The sequence below is a fragment of the Acanthochromis polyacanthus genome, chromosome 2, assembly GCF_021347895.1.
Source record: "Acanthochromis polyacanthus isolate Apoly-LR-REF ecotype Palm Island chromosome 2, KAUST_Apoly_ChrSc, whole genome shotgun sequence".
Lineage (NCBI taxonomy): Eukaryota > Metazoa > Chordata > Actinopteri > Pomacentridae > Acanthochromis > Acanthochromis polyacanthus.
In genome coordinates this window covers 8,434,714-8,453,309 of record NC_067114.1, presented here as the reverse complement: position 1 = coordinate 8,453,309, position 18,596 = coordinate 8,434,714, and the positions used below count along the sequence as shown (strand labels likewise).

Below are 18,596 nucleotides of genomic sequence, written 5' to 3'. Positions count from 1 at the left end.
TGCTCAGGAAGCACAACATTATTTCAGTTCTGTAACAGCAACACTGCATAGAAAACAGTGCTGAACATCAATGCTGTATGTATCTGCAATGCTAGGACACTAACAGCATCGGATTTCCAGTAAGAAGACTTCAATATTGGTGGGATTTGTTGTGTATCACTACCTGTACATGTCAGTATGAGCCACTGTAGAAAATGATTTGCCACCCTCAGAAAAGCGCTGGCATCTCATCCCCTAACTGTTTCAGTGTGTGAAAAACAATGGTTAAAAACTAGATTTAGATTAGCATATTACACCAACAATGTTAAAAAAAGGAATGTATGACTATGAATTTCAAAGGGTGACTAACATTAAATGCTATTTTAAAAGTCAGTTCTATACACTGAAGGTTCTAAATGGGAAAGGTGTGATCACTATTAACAGAGATAGCATTAAAGGTCGAGCCAGCGATTCTAATCAAAACACTTTTTTGGCAAATTCAGTGATTATCCCTGTGTGGTGAGCTAGCTGTTTGCTCTGCAAGTAGCTATCCTTTTAGGTGTTCATAGGCCCAGCTCTGTAAGTGGGAAGCCAACAAAGTGGTCCGGACTCATCCACACAACACTACTCCAGTATGTCCACGTTCAAACTCATCCACATATGCCAGTGCACAATACAGGGAGCTAGGGAGGCAGAGAGGAGATGGGAGGAAAGTGGGAATGTCAGGGAGGCTAAATCTGACCCGTGCTACATAAATATTCACAATCTTTGTCAGAGAAGAGCAGAAATAATTTTTCACAGAATAAATAACAGCTATGCATGTACCATCTTCTGTTTAAAACATATGGGTGGGCCGTCTTAGCTTGAGACAGACATGGAAAATCCTTTTAAAAAGGAGCCTTAATATTGAGTAGGAGATACAGAGAGGGTGAGAGATTCCAAGGAAGAAAAGCTGTCTTGTCTTTTCCCTGTGTGTCAGCGACACGCTGAACAGACCAGGACAGTGGTGCCCAGAGGGACACATCACACAGACTGTCTCTGCCATCCGAGACCTGGCCAACTAACCTGAGGACATTTCCAACCCCACGCATGGATAATACATCATCCCATGCAGACTCTTGCTCAGCAGCACATCCAATCAAACACCAACTGTTGTCTCCACATTAGTACCTCCACTTATTTATGCCTGCCCAAACAGAGGGGTGCAACCATTTGCCAAACAGCACTACTTAATTAGGCTCTCTCACTGTGGATGCAAAAAAAGGTAAATGCTTTAATAGCAAAGATTTTCAGCTATGAAAAGTATTTTTTAAGATAATACCTTGAGTCACCTGTCGAATATCAATAGTAGCATGTTTATAAAATGCTAATTACTAATACTGATAATTCATGTTGGTATAAATGAATCAAATTAAGCAGTTTTAACTAAATTTACACTTGTTGAGTTACCAGTGTGAAGCATCTTCAATCCTATAGTGGATGTGGAAGTGTAAGCGTAACTGAACAGTATAAATAGTAACAAATAGTATCAGAATGGCAAAATAAATCCAAGCCCATATTTTTGCGTTTTCAAAAATCTCTGCAAACCTGAAATCTTAATTAAGCATATCAGTAAGTTTTCCCTAAAAATAAGGGTGTAAAATATTCCTTTTCCAAACTTCGATCAAAAAGATCAAAAGCCAAGTCTGTAAAAAGCACATTTCTGGAGAAGCAGCTTCATGCCAGAGTAGAGAACCTTTCCCTTTGATGTGCAAGAGACTCAGGGAAGAGAAAACATTATCAGGAGTGGTGCAGTGGAAGGCTAGCAAGTAAGCAGAACCTAACACAACTTAAAGACGCCATCAACCATCAGGACCTCCTAAACCCAGAAATGAGGCTCTACAGTCCCTGAGGGAAACAGCAGGATTGGGGCCCGCCATTTTGTTCCATTTTGCTTTGAGGATAGAGGAGGGGGCAAAAGACTAGGCTGAATTTCAAAGGGCTTCAGATGCCATTTGAGTATCCGCCGAGATTGTGCTGGTAGAACAGCAGCTATAAAAGATTTACACTCTACCAGGGAGGAAGAGAGAAACTTAGACACAGAGAAACAGAAAGGCAGAGACAGACAGAGAGAGGCAAGAAATAGTAGCCATGCTTGTTTACCTAAAAGGACCACACTCTCAGTACAAGAGGGGGAGGGGAGAGCCTGCATAGACAGAAGGCAGCAGAGTGGGTGCTGGAGTTGCAGCTAAAGGCTTCTTTTCCCTCTTACAATTAGCACAACAACCTTTTTATTCTTCCATTTGAACCTCAAGAAGACAGTTTAGCAGCAATATCTAAAGAAGAAATTGCAAAGTGTACTGCATACTGTGCCAGCCACCTACGCATTTCATGATTATATAACATCTTATAAGGAAGCATGGGAGCAGAAAAAAGACACAAATTTTTCCCCTTAACAACCACTGATAAACAAAAATACAAAGCATTATGTCAGTATAATACTGTCCAACTATATTGTATTTATGCACCAATCAGCCACAACGTAAAGCAGCTCGTCTAATAATGTGCAGGTCTCCCTCTTGTTGCCAATAAAAAAAACTAACATGTCGAGGCACGGATTCCACAAGACCTCTGAATGTGTCCTCCATGAACCCGACTTGTTTTTCCAGCACATGCCACAGATGCTTAATTGGAATTAGATCTTGGGAACCTGGAGGCCAGTTCTCACCTTGAAGCTTTTCACGTTCCTCAAACCATTAATAATTTTTGCAGTGAACATTATCATACTACAACAGGGCATTTCTGAACACACTTGCCATGAAATGGATGTATGTGGTGTGCACTTGTTAATGCCAGGACCCAAGACTTCTCAGCAAAACACTGACAAAACACACTAAACAGGTTGTCTAGTCATCACAAATTCTCCTTTGTCCAACATATATACTTAAAAAAAAAGGCTCTCCACTTGCTGCCGTATAATTCCATCCTACAGTTGCCATTGTAACAAGACAATCACACCGTTTACTTCTCCCATAATTTTTAATATTATGGTTGTATACAGAACATTGTTTTAGGCAATACTACCCTGTCTGGTCATTCATAAGATGAAACTTCTAAAAATACTCGTACATAGACCTGAAAATGTTTCCTCTGAGTCATATGCTGTCAACAATAATCAGAAATGCCAATTACATGTCTGTATGAGACCCCAAAACTGATCACATGAAATTACTTAACAGCCAAAAACTCCAAATTTATAAATTGTAGAAGAACAACTAATGACCTGAAACTGAAGCAGATGTTTGGCATATTGGATCAATTAAATGCAATCTTCTCCTTCAAGATGGACAAGTGCAGATAAAAGAGCACTTGATTCACACACAGACATCTACTAAAAAAAGAAAACAACAACAACAAAAAAAAAAAAACAAAGGAAGTGATGGTGCAAAGTCTCGCAAATTAAATTTGCAATTTTACACAACTGTCACCCTAACTACCAACTATCAGCTTTTGGTTGCCAAGGACTACAGACTGGTTGCCATATTGTAATCACGTTTAAATGGACTACACTTGGCCTGCCTTAAATTTCAGGGACAAACACTACAAAGAACACAATAATACTCAGCAAGGTACACATACAATGAAATTCACCCTAAAAATACTAGGGCTGGACCTGGATATCCCGAATATCCGAATATTCGTTCGCAACAACATTATCCCGATATTAATTTGGTATCCGAATATTCGCCCCCCTCCTCCCCTCGCTCCCCCCCCCTCGTCGGACGTCACCGGGCGGAAAGAATATGCAGCGTTACTGTCTTCCCTCTGCCTTCGGCCCACATCGGCTCATCTCGTCCTGTGATCACATAAACATATACACATATGTCTATAACATATACACATATGTCGATCACCCCCTCCTCCCCCCAGACAAAAATATTCGGAACTCGTCTCTTTCCTGCGCCTTCGGCCCATTTCGGCTCATCCCGCCGTGTTCTTCGGCTCATTTCGGCTCCTCCATTCGTGTTTGTAAACACCACCCGAATGGCCGGGTGGCTGCCGACTCTGAAGTCACGCTTCACTTCGTTGCATAAACACAAGACAAGATGCTGAAGACCGGTGTTTGGGAATTCTTCAGTTTACTAAAGACTAAACGAGGGCAAAATATGGACCCGGGAGACCAGACTAACGGATCCGACTATTCGGCCCCCCCCCCGGTCAGACGTTACGGGGCGGAACGAATATCCGGATATTCGTCTTTAATAGGGCCTGAATATTCGGAGCCAGAAACCACTATTTGGGCCAGCCCTAAAAAATACAGATCAATTTCACTAAAAACACTAAATTAAGGTGACACTGGCTGGCTTAAGTTTGTAAACACAATGCAACTTGCATCCCATAACAGTCTGACAAACACGGTCACTTCTGAAAATACAGTGAACAATCCTACTCAACAGTTAATTTACAGAGTCATTTTCTGAATCATGAGGTCTGTTTTGCAACTACTACTCTCGTTTATCATCCCGTGCTTTCCATGTCTTGGTGACATTTCTGCCCTCATTCAGGTCTTAATATCAATACTTGGGCATCCTACATTATTCAGTAATTCTCACAGGTTATCTTTGGACGTGGTCAAAATACTGGTCAGGTTGTCCTGTGCAACAGCTACGGTCATGCCACCCAAACACAGCAATCAAGACAGACCCGCTATCTTCCTTTCACTATGGCTGTGTTGACGCAATGATGCATATACTTGTGTTTGTCTTTACACTAGCCTTCGAGTCAGTTTACAAAATGTGTGGTAGTCTACCTAAGAATCAGATAAACAGAAATCTTTAAAAGTGTTCTCAAATCGAGAAGGGGAATCAGAGCACTGACTCATGTTTACAACCACACTTCATAACAGGCTGACATGCTAGCAACCCAGAGGTTGAATAACTGAGGTGCATACAGGTCAGAAAATTTCCCAAATCCGCAAAAAAAACCCTAGCCATTAGTGGAGCCTAGATTTTGGAGACACAAGAGTCACTGTTTGGTAGCAGAAAAGCAGAATCATAGAGAGTCAGTCTGCATTTCTTTCCCAAGCTCAGGACCTTTGTGACCCCAGCAGAACTCAATTTCCTGCTGTAGGCAGAGGGCATGCCTTAATTCTCTGGTACCACTTATAGGAACTGAGGCAAAATCTAGCCAACACTAATGGGAACCGGATGGAACATACAGTTCAGGAAAGTCAAGTAGCATGGCAATTATGAGTACTTTTGAAAACATATTTTGACTTAAAACCGAACTCATTATTACTACTAAACGGATTGATTGTCCTAGCAGCACAGCGACTGCACTTCATAGGCTAATGAGAAACTTCAGAGATTTTTACTCAGTGAATTATCTAACATGCACAAAATAAACACAGTGATATATTGCAATGTACTAGAGATCCCATTTGGTTACAAGTCTGCAAAAACACAAATATTACTTCTAAATCCCACACATCACAATCGTCATGTATAACAGAATAGGGAGTATGATACCAATTGCATTGAGGCTTTAACTACAGCACAGACAAACAGGACCTACGCAAGCTCAAAGGAGACAGAGATATGCATCACTGCCTCTGCAGTGTAGTCAACATGAACGCCCCAACAAGCTAGAACACTCTCAGTATCTTGGTGGAAAACACCACCAGCGGCACTGCAGTGTTTTCCTCAGCACTGGTACTGCACCAAAGTGGCAAGCTTCTCCTCCATATTCCATCTTTTCAACAGCTCATCTCTAATCCCACCATGTTGTGCTCCTCCTTTTCATATTATTAAACACAAAAAACACACACTCCACCAAACCAACACAGCCAGTTGAGACCATTATCCATCCATACACCCCGCTGTTAGACTAACTGTATACAGACACTTAGTGATGAATCCAGATAGCCTGTGGGTATTTCAGAGCATTCTTTAAGTAGCCCCACGAAGCACATACATTTTCTTCATCAGTTTTAATTCTGACAATCTTATTCATTGCTTTAATTCTACACAGAGTTGCAGCACATCCATTTTGCTTTAGTGCTAGAACAGACCAGTAAATGATCAAGACACAGTGCCACATGCTATGAATTTAAGACGCTGTACACACCTAACTGGAAAAGCAGGTAGACGAGTATTGCACTAAGTTAACGGCCAAATAAGCAATGCCATTATGCTATTTAAAAATAGGTCAACATGTAGATGTTACTGGTGCACTCCCTTGAGAAATATAATGTTAATTATTGTCAGGGATATGGAAGAACCCATGAGTGCGAATCCTGAATATGTAATATCAGCAAATTATGACACTAGAACTTACTGTAGAGGGACAGCATAAATAAAATCCCCCGTGTTTCCAAAACAAGCTCTCCAAAACAAATGCACGACGCTGGTCTGTCATTCTGTTAGCATGCACATACGTGGAACTGTTGTATCGACGTATGCAGCTACTGATCCCCATTTTTGCTCAATTTTGAAATATCAACACAATCACTGCAAATCCCATCACACACTGGCAAATATTCACCACACCTAACTTCGATTTGATGTATATACCCCAGATATTCACCTCAGTGTGCAATACAAAATGTAAATAAATTCTTAGACCAAATTAACATCATCTCCAAAAACCCAGCTAACGTCAGTCACATGGGAAGTGTGCTAAAAAGGCAATTATTGGCGTACTTATAATGAAGACAAGCAAATTACATTATCATATAACTATAAAGCAACAATTCAAAGCTTCAAAACCTAAGTAACTGAAGATTTTGCGACTTGACCTTTGTCGCAGCACACTATAACCCGAGTTAACCATGGGGACAGCAAGAGTCAGTTTGTTGTTGTTAACATGCTAGCCATGCAGGTCCAGTAAAGGGAGACTTACCTCTGTCTGAATTCCCACAAATTCAAATAATTCTGAATCTTTAACGTTTAGTCTATCCCGCGGTGCTTTCGGCCGATGCTGGATGTTCCCATTTGTTGCCGTCGGTTCAACACATACTGCTCTGGAGACATCCGCATAAAGCCGCGACGACCATCGCAGCTCAAAAGCAGCTCACGAGAGTCGAGGCTAGCGTTAGCTTGTTAAAACCGTGTAGACCAACAGACAGGCGTCCAAAGAAAAAAAACACTAAAATATCCACGAGAATTCGTTTTCAGCGTAGCTATTTCATCGTCGCCACAAACTACAAACCTTCAACAGTCCATCTGCATACCGATAGGCTTGCTTGGCTAAACGTAAACCATCAAAAGATCATATTTTTGTTTCGGTTTAATCCTCTCCGCCAACCCATTCGAGCGGTTTTCGAGCGGCCTTTGACTTCAGTGTATGGACGCTCGGGACGGAAACGCATCCGGGATGAAACGACAGTTCTGATTGGCTCTGGCGCTGTAGGCGGATAGCCTTTCAGCGCATGATGAAATGGACGCCATTTTGGATCGGCACAGCAGCTTATTGTAGCTTCACAACGAACTCGAGTAGAGCTCCAACGTGGCTGGCCACGATTTACAGTTTCAAACGCAAGAGACCACACTCCATTATATAGTTGGAGACCAAGAAAAGGAAATGGAGTACAGGGGTTGGGTGCACTCGTTTTCTACATTTCTGGAAACCTTTAACTTTGTTTATCCTGACTCGTCGTTGTGCAATCAGATTTGTGTGGGTTATTTCAAATGCGAACGTTACTATGTTTTGCGAAAAAAATATTGTGAATATTTGTGAGCCCTTTTAAATGTTGCGAATTGAGGTTTTCATAGAAATTATGCATCAAATCTCTGTAGTAGTTAATTTTATACTCGTAGCAGAGATGTATTATGGCCTGTATTAGTCCGAAAACGTCCATTTATTTTGGTGTCTGTCCAGAAGTGAGTTTAGTTTCAGACGGAAGGGTTGGAAATGTAATATAGGGTATAGGTCAGAGGAGACTGAGTCAGCAAGGAAGCGGAGCGTTCCGGTGAACAAACTTAACGCAACCATGGCCAAAATGTAACGCGAAGGCATGATACAAATACTCCCATTGGCTGAGAGAATATGCCCCCACTCTGATTGGACTACTTAATATGTCATTCAAACTAACCTGTACACGTCGCTTTTCACGACAGCAGTGCAGTGATTATTTACAAGCAGACACCATTAAGATAACAAGCCGAGGTGATATTTTTGGGCAACACTATTGCTCCAGACCTAGTGTGAGGATTTTACGAAAAACATTTTACAATTGACAATAAAGTTCTTTCCAATCATAAACAGTACAGGATAAAATGCATAAATATTGCAAAACCTAACTGGACAAAGCTCTGCTCAGGGAACTTAACCAATAGCGCTCTCTGCTGGAGGACGAACACATAATACAAAATACTATAAGTATTTTTCTTAGCGGTGTCAGAGACCTACGATCCTCAGAGATCTAATTCTGAATTCAAGACATAAACATTGGAAAGAAGAAAACATTGTAATTTTTACTATCTGCATCACTGCTGCTATCCTGACAAATAATTAAGAGGTTTTCTTTTTCTGCTTTTCTACCCCGACCCCAAAGCAATTATTGTATTTTGTGTTATGTGTGTTTCTAACATTAACATTTTAGTGTTATACAGTAGGTCTTTATCATGATTGTTTTGTGAATTTATTATATGTTTTGTGAAGTCAAGTCACAATTGTTCATGTAGCACATTAAAAATAACAGACGTTGAATGAAAGTGCCTTCCAGTAGGCATATCATACCAGACTGATGTTACAAATTTAGCTATAAAAAAAAGTACAAATACAACTTTAAGGTACATGAACAATTATAAGTCTAAAATGTTTTATCATATGTAAATAATATTACACATATGATAATAATTATATATAATACACAAATTGACCTTGCTAATTTATCAATTTAATGCTTAAGACATTACAGTATTATATTCAAATTAGAACTTTACTGACTAAATAAATAAGACCACATAATGTTATTTATGATACAGATTTACCAAACTAACTGAAATATTATTCTTAAGACTCTACAATAGGATATATTATAAAAAAACATCTCACTAGTTTAGATATATTGTATGTATCATATTGCTATTTTTTGTTTATAGTCCAGTTAAATACAACCAGCTAACTCAATCAAACAATAAGGTCAAAACCTTTGTGCAAATTTACCTGACTAATTTCAGTATTAATGTTGAGACACCACAATCATATTTGAAATAAAATATATCTGAATCCTTTAAATATTTAATTTATTTTGTACAGTTGTTTGTTCTTTATTATTCAGTCAACATGCTTGCTAAATAATAAAGCATGAATACATTTTGGGGCGGGCTGCACGGCGGCGTAGTGGTTAGCACTTTCGCTTTGCAGCAAGAAGATCCCCGTTTCAAAAACGTGCTGAGGTTAACTGATCACTCTAAATTGCCCGTAGGTGTGATTGTTTGCGACAGACTGGCGACCTGTCCAGGGTGTCCCCTGCCTTGGCCCGAGTCAGCTGCGATTGGCTTCAGCCCGCGACCCCGGTGAGGATAAAGCGGTGTATAGAGAATGGATGGATGGAATAAATTGTACTGATGGTTGTTCTTCATATTAAGGGCAGTTCAATAAACTGAACATATTCACAGTCAATATTAGCCTTAAAAAGTGTTAAGAATTTGGCTGCAACAAAAAGCCAGTACATAAGGCTGCGTTCAGTAAATAACTGACTGAAATGTGATAAAGTTTGCACTACTCTAGTGTTGTATAAATCCTGCGCAAACATCTGCGCAGCTTGCAGGTCCTTGAAGATCAACAAGAAAGGTTGAAGTTGAAAGTTCGAGCTTGGAGCTGCGCAACTGTATTATTTAATATTTAACGCATATGAAACTGTGTCTGTACAACAGTAATAACAAATCAATTGCGGTTAAATCAATTTTAGAGTAAACTTAAGTTTTTTGTTTTTGTTTTGTTTTTTTTGCCCAGGAAGTCCGGATGCAGATGGTTGCAGAGTTGACATCTTTGCTAACTTAGCATGCTAGCTCTAACCCGGGGTTGGAGGTAAACAAGAGACTTATACAACACCAGCTCGGTGTTAGCCCTTATAAGACTGATAGCTATGGCATTGCGGTTGTTCAGTTAGTGTTCAGTTGCACTCATAGTAGGCATTATGTCAGCTTTATTGTTGCACCGCAGTGGTGGCGTTTGTAGAAAGTACAGCGGAGGTTTGTTGTGGGGACTGTCAACGCGAAACTCTCATGTATTAGCAAAGAAACAGATATTTAGCCATAGTGTTAGAAATGTGCTGTCCAGATGTGTCAATGTCAGGAAAACGCCTCTTTCGAAATCAGAGCGAACACTCACAAGACAGCCAGAGAAACTCCTCCAGGTAAGTCGAAATACACCAGAGAGAATACATACATTTTGGTGAGTGCTTTCTTAAAGTGAAACTCCACATTGGCCTCTGTTCATGGTTGATGATGTGAGTAATTTATGTTGCCATAGAAACACGTGACTTTGTAAAATGAAAGCTGATTAATTATGACACGATCTACAATGTGTCACAATATACAGTTTTAAATAAAGTATTGCGGTGTTGCAGAGATGTACCAACCTGTACACTGCACTCTGCAGACAAAAAGCAGCGTGCTTGTTTGGTACAGTCTGCAGCGAAAATCACAAAATCATTTTCATGACTTTTTTTGGGTGATGGAAAAGAAATGCCACAATTACTACTCCTACCGAAACCACCTGTAAAAACATTGCAATCCAATTATTATTTTTATTTTATTATTTTACATCTTGTGTTATACTAGTGTGGAGTTGAAGAAATTGTTTGCCAGGATATGTTTAATGATTGTGACTATTATTGTTATTCTAATGTGTTGTTGCATTGTTATTGTAATTCTACTAATTTTGTCCCTACATTCCCTTATCAGAGTTTTCTCCACAGACCTTTGGGTCCCGGCATGTTGGGACTCAGCAAAGAGTTAATTAGGAGCAACCTGCTGAGAAACCCTGTTGGTTTGGTAAATCTTTTAGGTAAACATTCAGTTTACCTTAGTATTCCTATGAATCAGCATGTTTTACTTACTTGTAGCTGCTTATGCTGAAAACCACTTTCATTTCAGGGGCAACAAACTTCTTTAGCACGTCTCAGTCTAAACAAGAAAAAAACAAAAGTGGTGGACCAAACGGAAAAACTCCAGAGGAAGATGAAGGTAAGTGATAAAGCGCTTTAGCTATGACTATTAAATAACTACACCACATCTGACTGTCATTGTAATTTCTTTCTCCAATCTTCCTCTTTATTCTCTGTTTTGCCTTTCAGAGGAGAAGAAACGCCGTGAGCAGGACGATCAGATGTACCGGGAGCGCCTGCGGACCCTCTTTCTCATAGCCCTCATTATGAGCCTGCTAAACTCTCTCACTTCCAGCGGTGGGAACATCTCCTGGAATGACTTTGTCCATGAGATGTTGGCCAAGGGAGAGGTGTCACGAGTGCAAGTTGTTCCTGAGAGCGACATTGTAGAAATCTACCTTCATCCTGGAGCAGTTATCTTTGGAAGGCCTGTATGTTGTGCAGGATTTTATGTGAACACACAGTTAGTGTATGAACCTCTAGGGCAGATGTGCATGCTAACCCTTCGTGCTTTGCAGAGGCTGGCACTCATGTACAGAATGCAGGTTGCCAATATTGACAAATTTGAGGAGAAGCTGAGAGCTGCTGAGGAGGAGCTGAATATTGACACTAAGGACAGAATACCAGTGTCCTACAAACGCACTGGATTCTTTGGGAAGTAAGTACATAACTTTTCTCAAAGGAGACTTTAAAAGCAATCAATTTATAGGGTAAATAAGGTTGCTAAGCATTTTCAAGGAATCCTATCTTCATACAGAGTGAAAAAAGTGTTAACTTTTTAAAAATCTCTTCACTTTGCAGTGCAGTCTATGCTCTGGGGATGGCTGCCATAGGCGTGGCTATTCTCTGGTATATTTTTCGATTAGCAGGCATGGGTGGCAGAGAAGGCGGCTTCAGTGCTTTTGTGAGTGACACACTTGAGCAAATCAGCATTTATTTTGTTGCCCCAATTTGATCCATGTATTAATTGTGTATCACAACAATATACTTAACAGAATCAGCTGAAGATGGCCAAATTCACCATTGTGGACGGCAAATCGGGTAAAGGTGTGAGTTTCAAAGATGTAGCAGGCATGCATGAGGCTAAGATGGAAGTTAAGGAATTTGTTGACTACCTCAAGGTAGGAAAACAGCCTCACATTTTTATACGCTCTTCTTGCATCGTACTTCAGCCATGCAATGCACACACTATTTAATACCAATTCTAAGGATAAAGTAAATCCAACTGATGGTTTGCTTCAACTCTTGCTACAGTATAAACATAATGAACTTGATTCATTTGTATTTACCAACCAAATCTCACAAAACTTTTCATGTTGGTGTCTTTATCGACAGAATCCAGAACGATACCTTCAGCTGGGAGCCAAGGTTCCCAAGGGTTCGTTGCTGCTTGGGCCTCCAGGATGTGGGAAGACTCTGCTGGCTAAGGCTGTAGCTACCGAGGCTCAGGTGCCTTTTCTGGCTATGGCTGGCTCTGAGTTTGTGGAGGTCATTGGGGGTATGTAAGAAGGCACAATCAGTTAGTATCACACATATTCGGTCAAAATGTATCAACACAATGCCACCAGTCATTTTGCAAGTCGATATTGTTGGCCATGGTACTATTGTGATGCAGTGTAGCATATACTGTAATAAAAAAAAAAAAGACTTTTCTGGATGAAAATATTTGTTTCTCTGAATTTTGTTGGGAAAATATAATTTACATCAGACAGCCTTTAAATAACAGCCTTACTGTATTAGAGCTTTAACTTCTTAAGCCTCATTAGATGCTGTATGCTACTCCTCAGGTTTGATGTGTCTTCCTTTGTGTTTGTTTGAAGGCCTGGGTGCTGCCAGGGTCAGGAGTCTGTTTAAGGAGGCGCGTGCTCGAGCGCCCTGCATCGTCTACATCGATGAGATTGATGCAGTGGGAAAAAAGCGCTCCACCAACATGTCAGGTTTCTCCAATACTGAAGAGGAGCAGACACTCAACCAGCTGCTGGTTGAAATGGATGGTGAGTAAGACATGGAGTTTCAGAGCAGTTTGTTGACTCTGCCAGGCAGAATAATGAAACTTGTTCTTTTGCAGGAATGGGAACAACAGACCATGTCATTGTCCTCGCTTCTACTAACAGAGCAGATATCTTGGACAATGCACTCATGAGACCAGGCAGACTGGACAGACACATCTTTATAGATCTGCCAACACTGCAGGTACTCTTGAGCACTCATAGTTACCAGTGGTCTTAAACTGTGATGTATTACTGCATTCTGCTTAGTTGGTGACAAAACGTGATATTCCGTTTCAGTTAATCAAACAATACAATGTTATGGTTGAACGATTACTCACCAAATCATGCCATGTTTTTCATCAGTTCTTGAGACTTGCAGCTACTCCTTTCCTGGAAATTGGAATCATTTTATGTCGTTTCATTAAATGTAGGCAAGCATAATATTGGGACTAAACCTTAATAACTGCACCTTGCTAACTGTGTTGTAAAATTAGACAGAGTTGTTCAGTGAACTCTCAAACCATCAAATATCTATACACAACTAAGTCTTCATTAGGGTCACAGGAGGAAGGAGCCTGTAGTCTATCCCAGCTGACTTAGGGCGAAGGGATGGGACACCCTGGACAGGTCACCAGTCTCTTATTGCTTAGTGGCAAAGGAACATAAAAGTGACAACAATGATCACAAGACTGGTAAGTGTTGCTAAAGCAAAGAACAGAACAAAACGAAGGCTAACAGAGTTCCCAAACTATCTAAAAAACAAAACAACTAAACTCCCTAGCCAAACATAACTACATCAGCAACAGCCACCACCAGTAACAAAAACTAAAGTGTGCAAAAACAAACTAAGTAAAACTGGTGCCTCACATTCATACATATTGACCACACAGGTAACGAAGACTCAAAACTCGAATGGCTTCTGCACTAAGCCCACAGTGTCTGGAGCACCCACCACAAGTGTCTACAGACTAAAGGGTCTGTGGTACCCACCAACCCAACCACACGTACCTACAGACCAAAACTCATCAAAATGCAAACAAATGATCTCACACAGAGGCACCAGGGTTGACTGGTCACAAATACCAGCCGCCCAGACTAATGGCATGGTTGCAGGTGTGGTGATGGCAGCATCTGGTTGGTCAGAGGTGGAGGGGAGCAGGAGGGTGGCCCAATCAGGAAGGTTGCGAGAAGAACCGGAATCAGGTCTGGTGTCATCAGCTGGAATGGCTGGCTGCTGGGGTTCCAGAGAGTCTGGAAGAACCACAGCTGAACCCACACATGTAATTTTCCCCCACACAATGGCCCAACAGAACATCACCCCAAAAACCAGACGGCACACCAATACTGGTGGCCGTAACAGCTACATATAGAGACAAACAATCACACTCACAATCACACCTATGGACAGTTTAGAATCACCAATTAACCTCAGCGTGTTTTTGGACTGTGGGAGGAAGCCGGAGAACCTGGTGAAAACCTTCACAGCACAGGGAGAACATGCTATCTCCACACAGAAAGATCCTTGGCCCAGTCATTTAGCTGTGAGACAGTAGTGCTAACCTCTGATCACTGTGCAGTCCTCACTAAAATGTAATTTGTTTCATTCCTATTGCTGTTATCCAGGAGAGGAAGGAAATCTTTGAGCAACATCTCAAGATCTTGAAGCTGACTCAACCAGCTAATTTCTACTCCCTGCGTCTGGCTGAGCTCACCCCAGGCTTCAGTGGTGCGTTTCCATTCACTGCTTTGTCTGTGGCTGTAACTGAATTATTACCAGCCTCCATGAATAAACTTTACCAGTTCATCAGCAACTACGAAACATCACAGTACAACACTGCTGAAAGGTCAGTTCCATCGTGTCAATTATGAAGCCTTTGTTTCCACCTTCTTTTGTCCCTGCAGGTGCTGACATTGCTAACATTTGTAACGAAGCTGCTCTGCACGCTGCCAGAGAAGGCTACAAATCCATTGATACTTTTAACTTTGAGTATGCCGTGGAGAGAGTAATAGCAGGTACAGTGATACAAACACTGTACTGCAAGAGAAGCATACATTTCACATCTCTCAGTTGCTACTCTAACATAAACCGACAAATCTTTGTATGTGTGTGTCTTCAGGGAGTGCAAAGAAGAGTAAGATCCTGTCTAAAGAGGAGCAGAGAGTGGTTGCCTTCCATGAGTCTGGGCATGCCTTAGTGGGATGGCTGCTGGAGCACACAGAGGCCGTCATGAAGGTAGGTAACACTCTCTGTATATCAGAGACTTTTACTTACAATGTTGAGGCATGCCCTGTGTAAGAACATCCTTTAAGATGTAATTGTATGTCTGTCATATAAAGTATTTGCATTTTCCAGAGTGGGACGTACTGGTGCTTTGTAATTTACTGGAGAGGAAAGATTAAGTGTAAATTCTAACAGATGCAGGAACTGTGCATTATCTCAAGGTGGATAAATTACTCAAAGCCAGACAGACTGAACAGGACATCAAACAGGCTTGACTATAGACTGGTATTAATTGTTAGTCAGTATACTAATGAAAGAGTAGACGCTACTGCATTAAGATAGAGTTTTGAATAAGGACCACTGATATTATACTGTTGAATGAGGAAAAGTACAGAATGAAAGACAATTTAAATGTAAGGACAACATGAATAAACACATAAAAAAGAAGCAAGATTCCACCTTTTGCATCTGTTCAGTTCACCTGTTTAAAAACTGATAAATCATGTGCTTTCTTTAGGTGTCCATTGCTCCAAGGACAAATGCTGCCCTGGGATTTGCCCAAATCTTACCCCGTGACCAGTACTTGTTCACCAAGGAGCAGCTGTTTGAGCGGATGTGTATGGCTCTGGGAGGAAGAGCTGCTGAGGCGATCACCTTCAACAAGGTTACTACAGGTAACCTCCATCTAATACATATTTACTAATCACTTCCTGTTCAAATGAATACCACTGAATGCTTCCCACTTCTGCTGCTGACTGCTTTCAAATCGTTTTCTCATACCTACTAGTCAAATGTCAAATAGAAACATTCTCCAATAATTTGTATTAAATCTAGATAAAGAGTTTAACTTGAAAACACAAGATTAAGACTCTTTTTGATTTTCTTTTTTTGTTCCCTCAGGAGCTCAAGATGACTTGCGCAAGGTGACCCGTGTGGCCTACTCTATGGTGAAGCAGTACGGCATGTGTGACAGTGTGGGACAGGTCTCATTCCCAGACACAGAGGAGCGAGGCGCTGTCGGACGGCGACCTTTCAGCCAGGGCCTGCAGCAGCAGATGGACCATGTGGGTTCTAAAATTGGAATGGTTTTCCGTTCTCAAATTAGCACACTATGAATGTTGACTCTGAACTCAGGTTTTCACCTTCAAGTATAGCTTCTTAGGTATAAATGTGGCTGCATTTTTCTGTTCTTTTAGGAAGCTAAGATGTTGATCGCCCGTGCATACAGGCACACAGAGAAGCTGCTACTGGACAACAGAGACAAGCTCACACTGGTCAGTTTGGTTCCACCTTTGACCCTACATTTTATACATTTTGACTGAAACCTTTTGCCTACTGAGCACAGTATTTCTGTATTAGATTTCACAACTAGTTGGGTCTGTCTTTGCAGTTGGCTAACGCGCTGTTAGAGCGTGAGGTGGTGAACTACGATGATATTGAAGCCTTGCTGGGTCCGCCACCCTATGGGCCCAAGAAAATGATCATGCCACAGAGCTGGGTGGAGGCTGAGAGGGACAAACAAGATTCAGGAGAGGATGAACCTCAACCACCTTCCAACAAACATGGAGAAGAGGACATGAATCCTCAGCTGGCCTGATCTTACAGCGAAGGTCTCAAAACTCTTCTCCAACTGCTGTGTCATGTGGGATCATCAAGGGCTGCTCAATATTCTGTAAAACTCAGTATGGACGCCTCACTTCGAAGCTTTGTTCTCTCAACAGTGAAATCATATTTTCCAAAACTCTGCAGCTCATGCAGGCTTCTGTGCAGCAGAACGTTTGCACTTGTTTTCTGGTTAGCCATTCAGCTAATCTGAATACTGATCCACAATTTACTGATTATTTTGGAGGACCATTCTGCTCATGCACTTGCTGTCCAGCCATATGATTATGCCACAGCAGCACTAAGTCTATTTAAATCGGATGTCTCCAACAAGCATTAAGTGCAGACAATCTAGAAAAGCCCTCTTATGAGCACTTACTGTACCTGCATTCAGCAGTTGAATGCTATGTCTTAGAATTCCCCAACACCGTGTGCTAATGCCTGTAATAGATGTGATCAGATTTATGCAAATATACTGTAGCATATACAGGTTTGGATTCAAGTATTTCTTTGGAAAATCAGTTATTTCACATCTGCAAAAGCCATTGCAAAGGAACCGCTAGGACATTGGTAACTCAAGTTATTTCATACTGAGAAAGTAGACCTTACAGTATCTCTAAGCTGTCACAGTTGACATGCAGTAAATACATTTTGATTTAATCAGGTGACTAATATTCACAGGATAAGCTGTGTATTATTGTCAGTGAAGCTACAGTTAGGAAATGTAAAAGGCTGTAGTAGATTGCTGTGAATATTTACAGTATGCTGCATTTGAGTACATTTTGTCAGAGGCTGTATGGAACACATGCAGCGCTCCTTAGCAGTACTCCACTAAGGCTAAAACAAAGTGTGTGTCCTGATAGTGACTGAGTAGCAGATACTACTGTAAATACTTTGGCCCTTTTCTCACCATGAGACATACAGACCAGGCGTAAACTAACCGTGACGTCACCCATTGGTTTCAACGCCGATAAAATGAAGCCCGGATTTTGCTACTTCCTGGTCGCCGTTTTGGATTTTTTGGAGCCAGTGACGTAAAAAGCGTCATCAAACAGACTGGACCGGAGAGCAACTAGGGGCAGGATTGGCTGAGGACTCTCTTATCCCGCCCACATTTTCCCGCAGAGGCTTCTGTTGCTGTCTATCAAATATAGCCACGCCCCCTGGCTCCGCCAACTTTAACGATTTATTTAAAATTCAGTATTGATTTATTTTAAGATCGGCCACCTGATCTCTCATTTTGACCATGAAAACTAACGGGAAAAAAATCCTGAGCTGTAGAAAATCAGTCTATCAAATTTTATTTTTTCCAAAAATGAATTGGGGTCGATGGAGCAAAAGCTTTTTGGAGCCAACCCTAGCAGACGGCGTGATATTGCAAGTTTTTGACACTTCCGGGTTTGCTTCAATTCTGGAGCCAGATGCTACGTCCACTATATATACAGTCTATGATACAGACCAGGTAAGTGGGTGGAATCGGTGGTGTTTTCTCGGGGGAAAAAAGTTTGTGTTCGGGACTGCAGTGGTTTGTTTGCTGCAAGTGAATGTGAAGTCCCATAGTATGGCGTTGCCAAATATTTAAATAAAGGTTTATTTAAATATTGTGTGTTGTTTCTTAAGCAGTATGTCATTTTAGTGTTTAGGGCTATGCAGTATATGCATTAATTATGAGGAAATCAATGCAGCCTTTGAAGCGGGCCTTATTTTA

General features: G+C 41.1%; 2 protein-coding genes across 3 annotated transcripts in view; one reads left to right on the top strand and one right to left on the bottom strand.

Annotated features, from left to right (window-relative positions):
- Window positions 1–7,322, bottom strand: part of ankrd11 (ankyrin repeat domain 11) — a 105,739-nt gene extending 98,417 nt beyond the window's left edge. For both annotated transcript variants that reach the window (XM_022201336.2, XM_022201343.2), the window contains exon 1: window positions 6,859–7,322. The gene's annotated coding sequence lies outside the window, so the exon portion shown is untranslated. The remainder of the gene's footprint in view (window positions 1–6,858) is intronic.
- A 2,457-nt stretch (window positions 7,323–9,779) lies between these two features.
- spg7 (SPG7 matrix AAA peptidase subunit, paraplegin) lies at window positions 9,780–18,492 on the top strand. Its single transcript, XM_022201356.2, has 17 exons — window positions 9,780–10,321; window positions 10,872–10,974; window positions 11,064–11,153; window positions 11,264–11,505; window positions 11,593–11,732; window positions 11,876–11,978; window positions 12,070–12,195; window positions 12,410–12,572; window positions 12,895–13,068; window positions 13,143–13,267; window positions 14,689–14,791; window positions 14,968–15,078; window positions 15,183–15,298; window positions 15,804–15,960; window positions 16,187–16,350; window positions 16,483–16,560; window positions 16,677–18,492. The coding sequence occupies exons 1-17, from the start codon at window positions 10,103–10,105 to the stop codon at window positions 16,881–16,883; spliced, it is 2,421 nt and encodes an 806-aa protein (XP_022057048.1). The 5' UTR covers window positions 9,780–10,102; the 3' UTR covers window positions 16,884–18,492.
- The last annotated feature ends 104 nt before the right edge of the window (window positions 18,493–18,596 follow it).

Bases quoted from the DNA above. Each gene is read 5' to 3' on its own strand.
- spg7 (XM_022201356.2), top strand. From the start codon at position 10,103: ATGTCAGCTTTATTGTTGCACCGCAGTGGTGGCGTTTGTAGAAAGTAC. The intron at 11,733-11,875 runs GTAAGTACATAA...TTCACTTTGCAG, and splicing joins CGCACTGGATTCTTTGGGAA to TGCAGTCTATGCTCTGGGGA. The intron at 13,069-13,142 runs GTGAGTAAGACA...GTTCTTTTGCAG, and splicing joins GCTGCTGGTTGAAATGGATG to GAATGGGAACAACAGACCAT.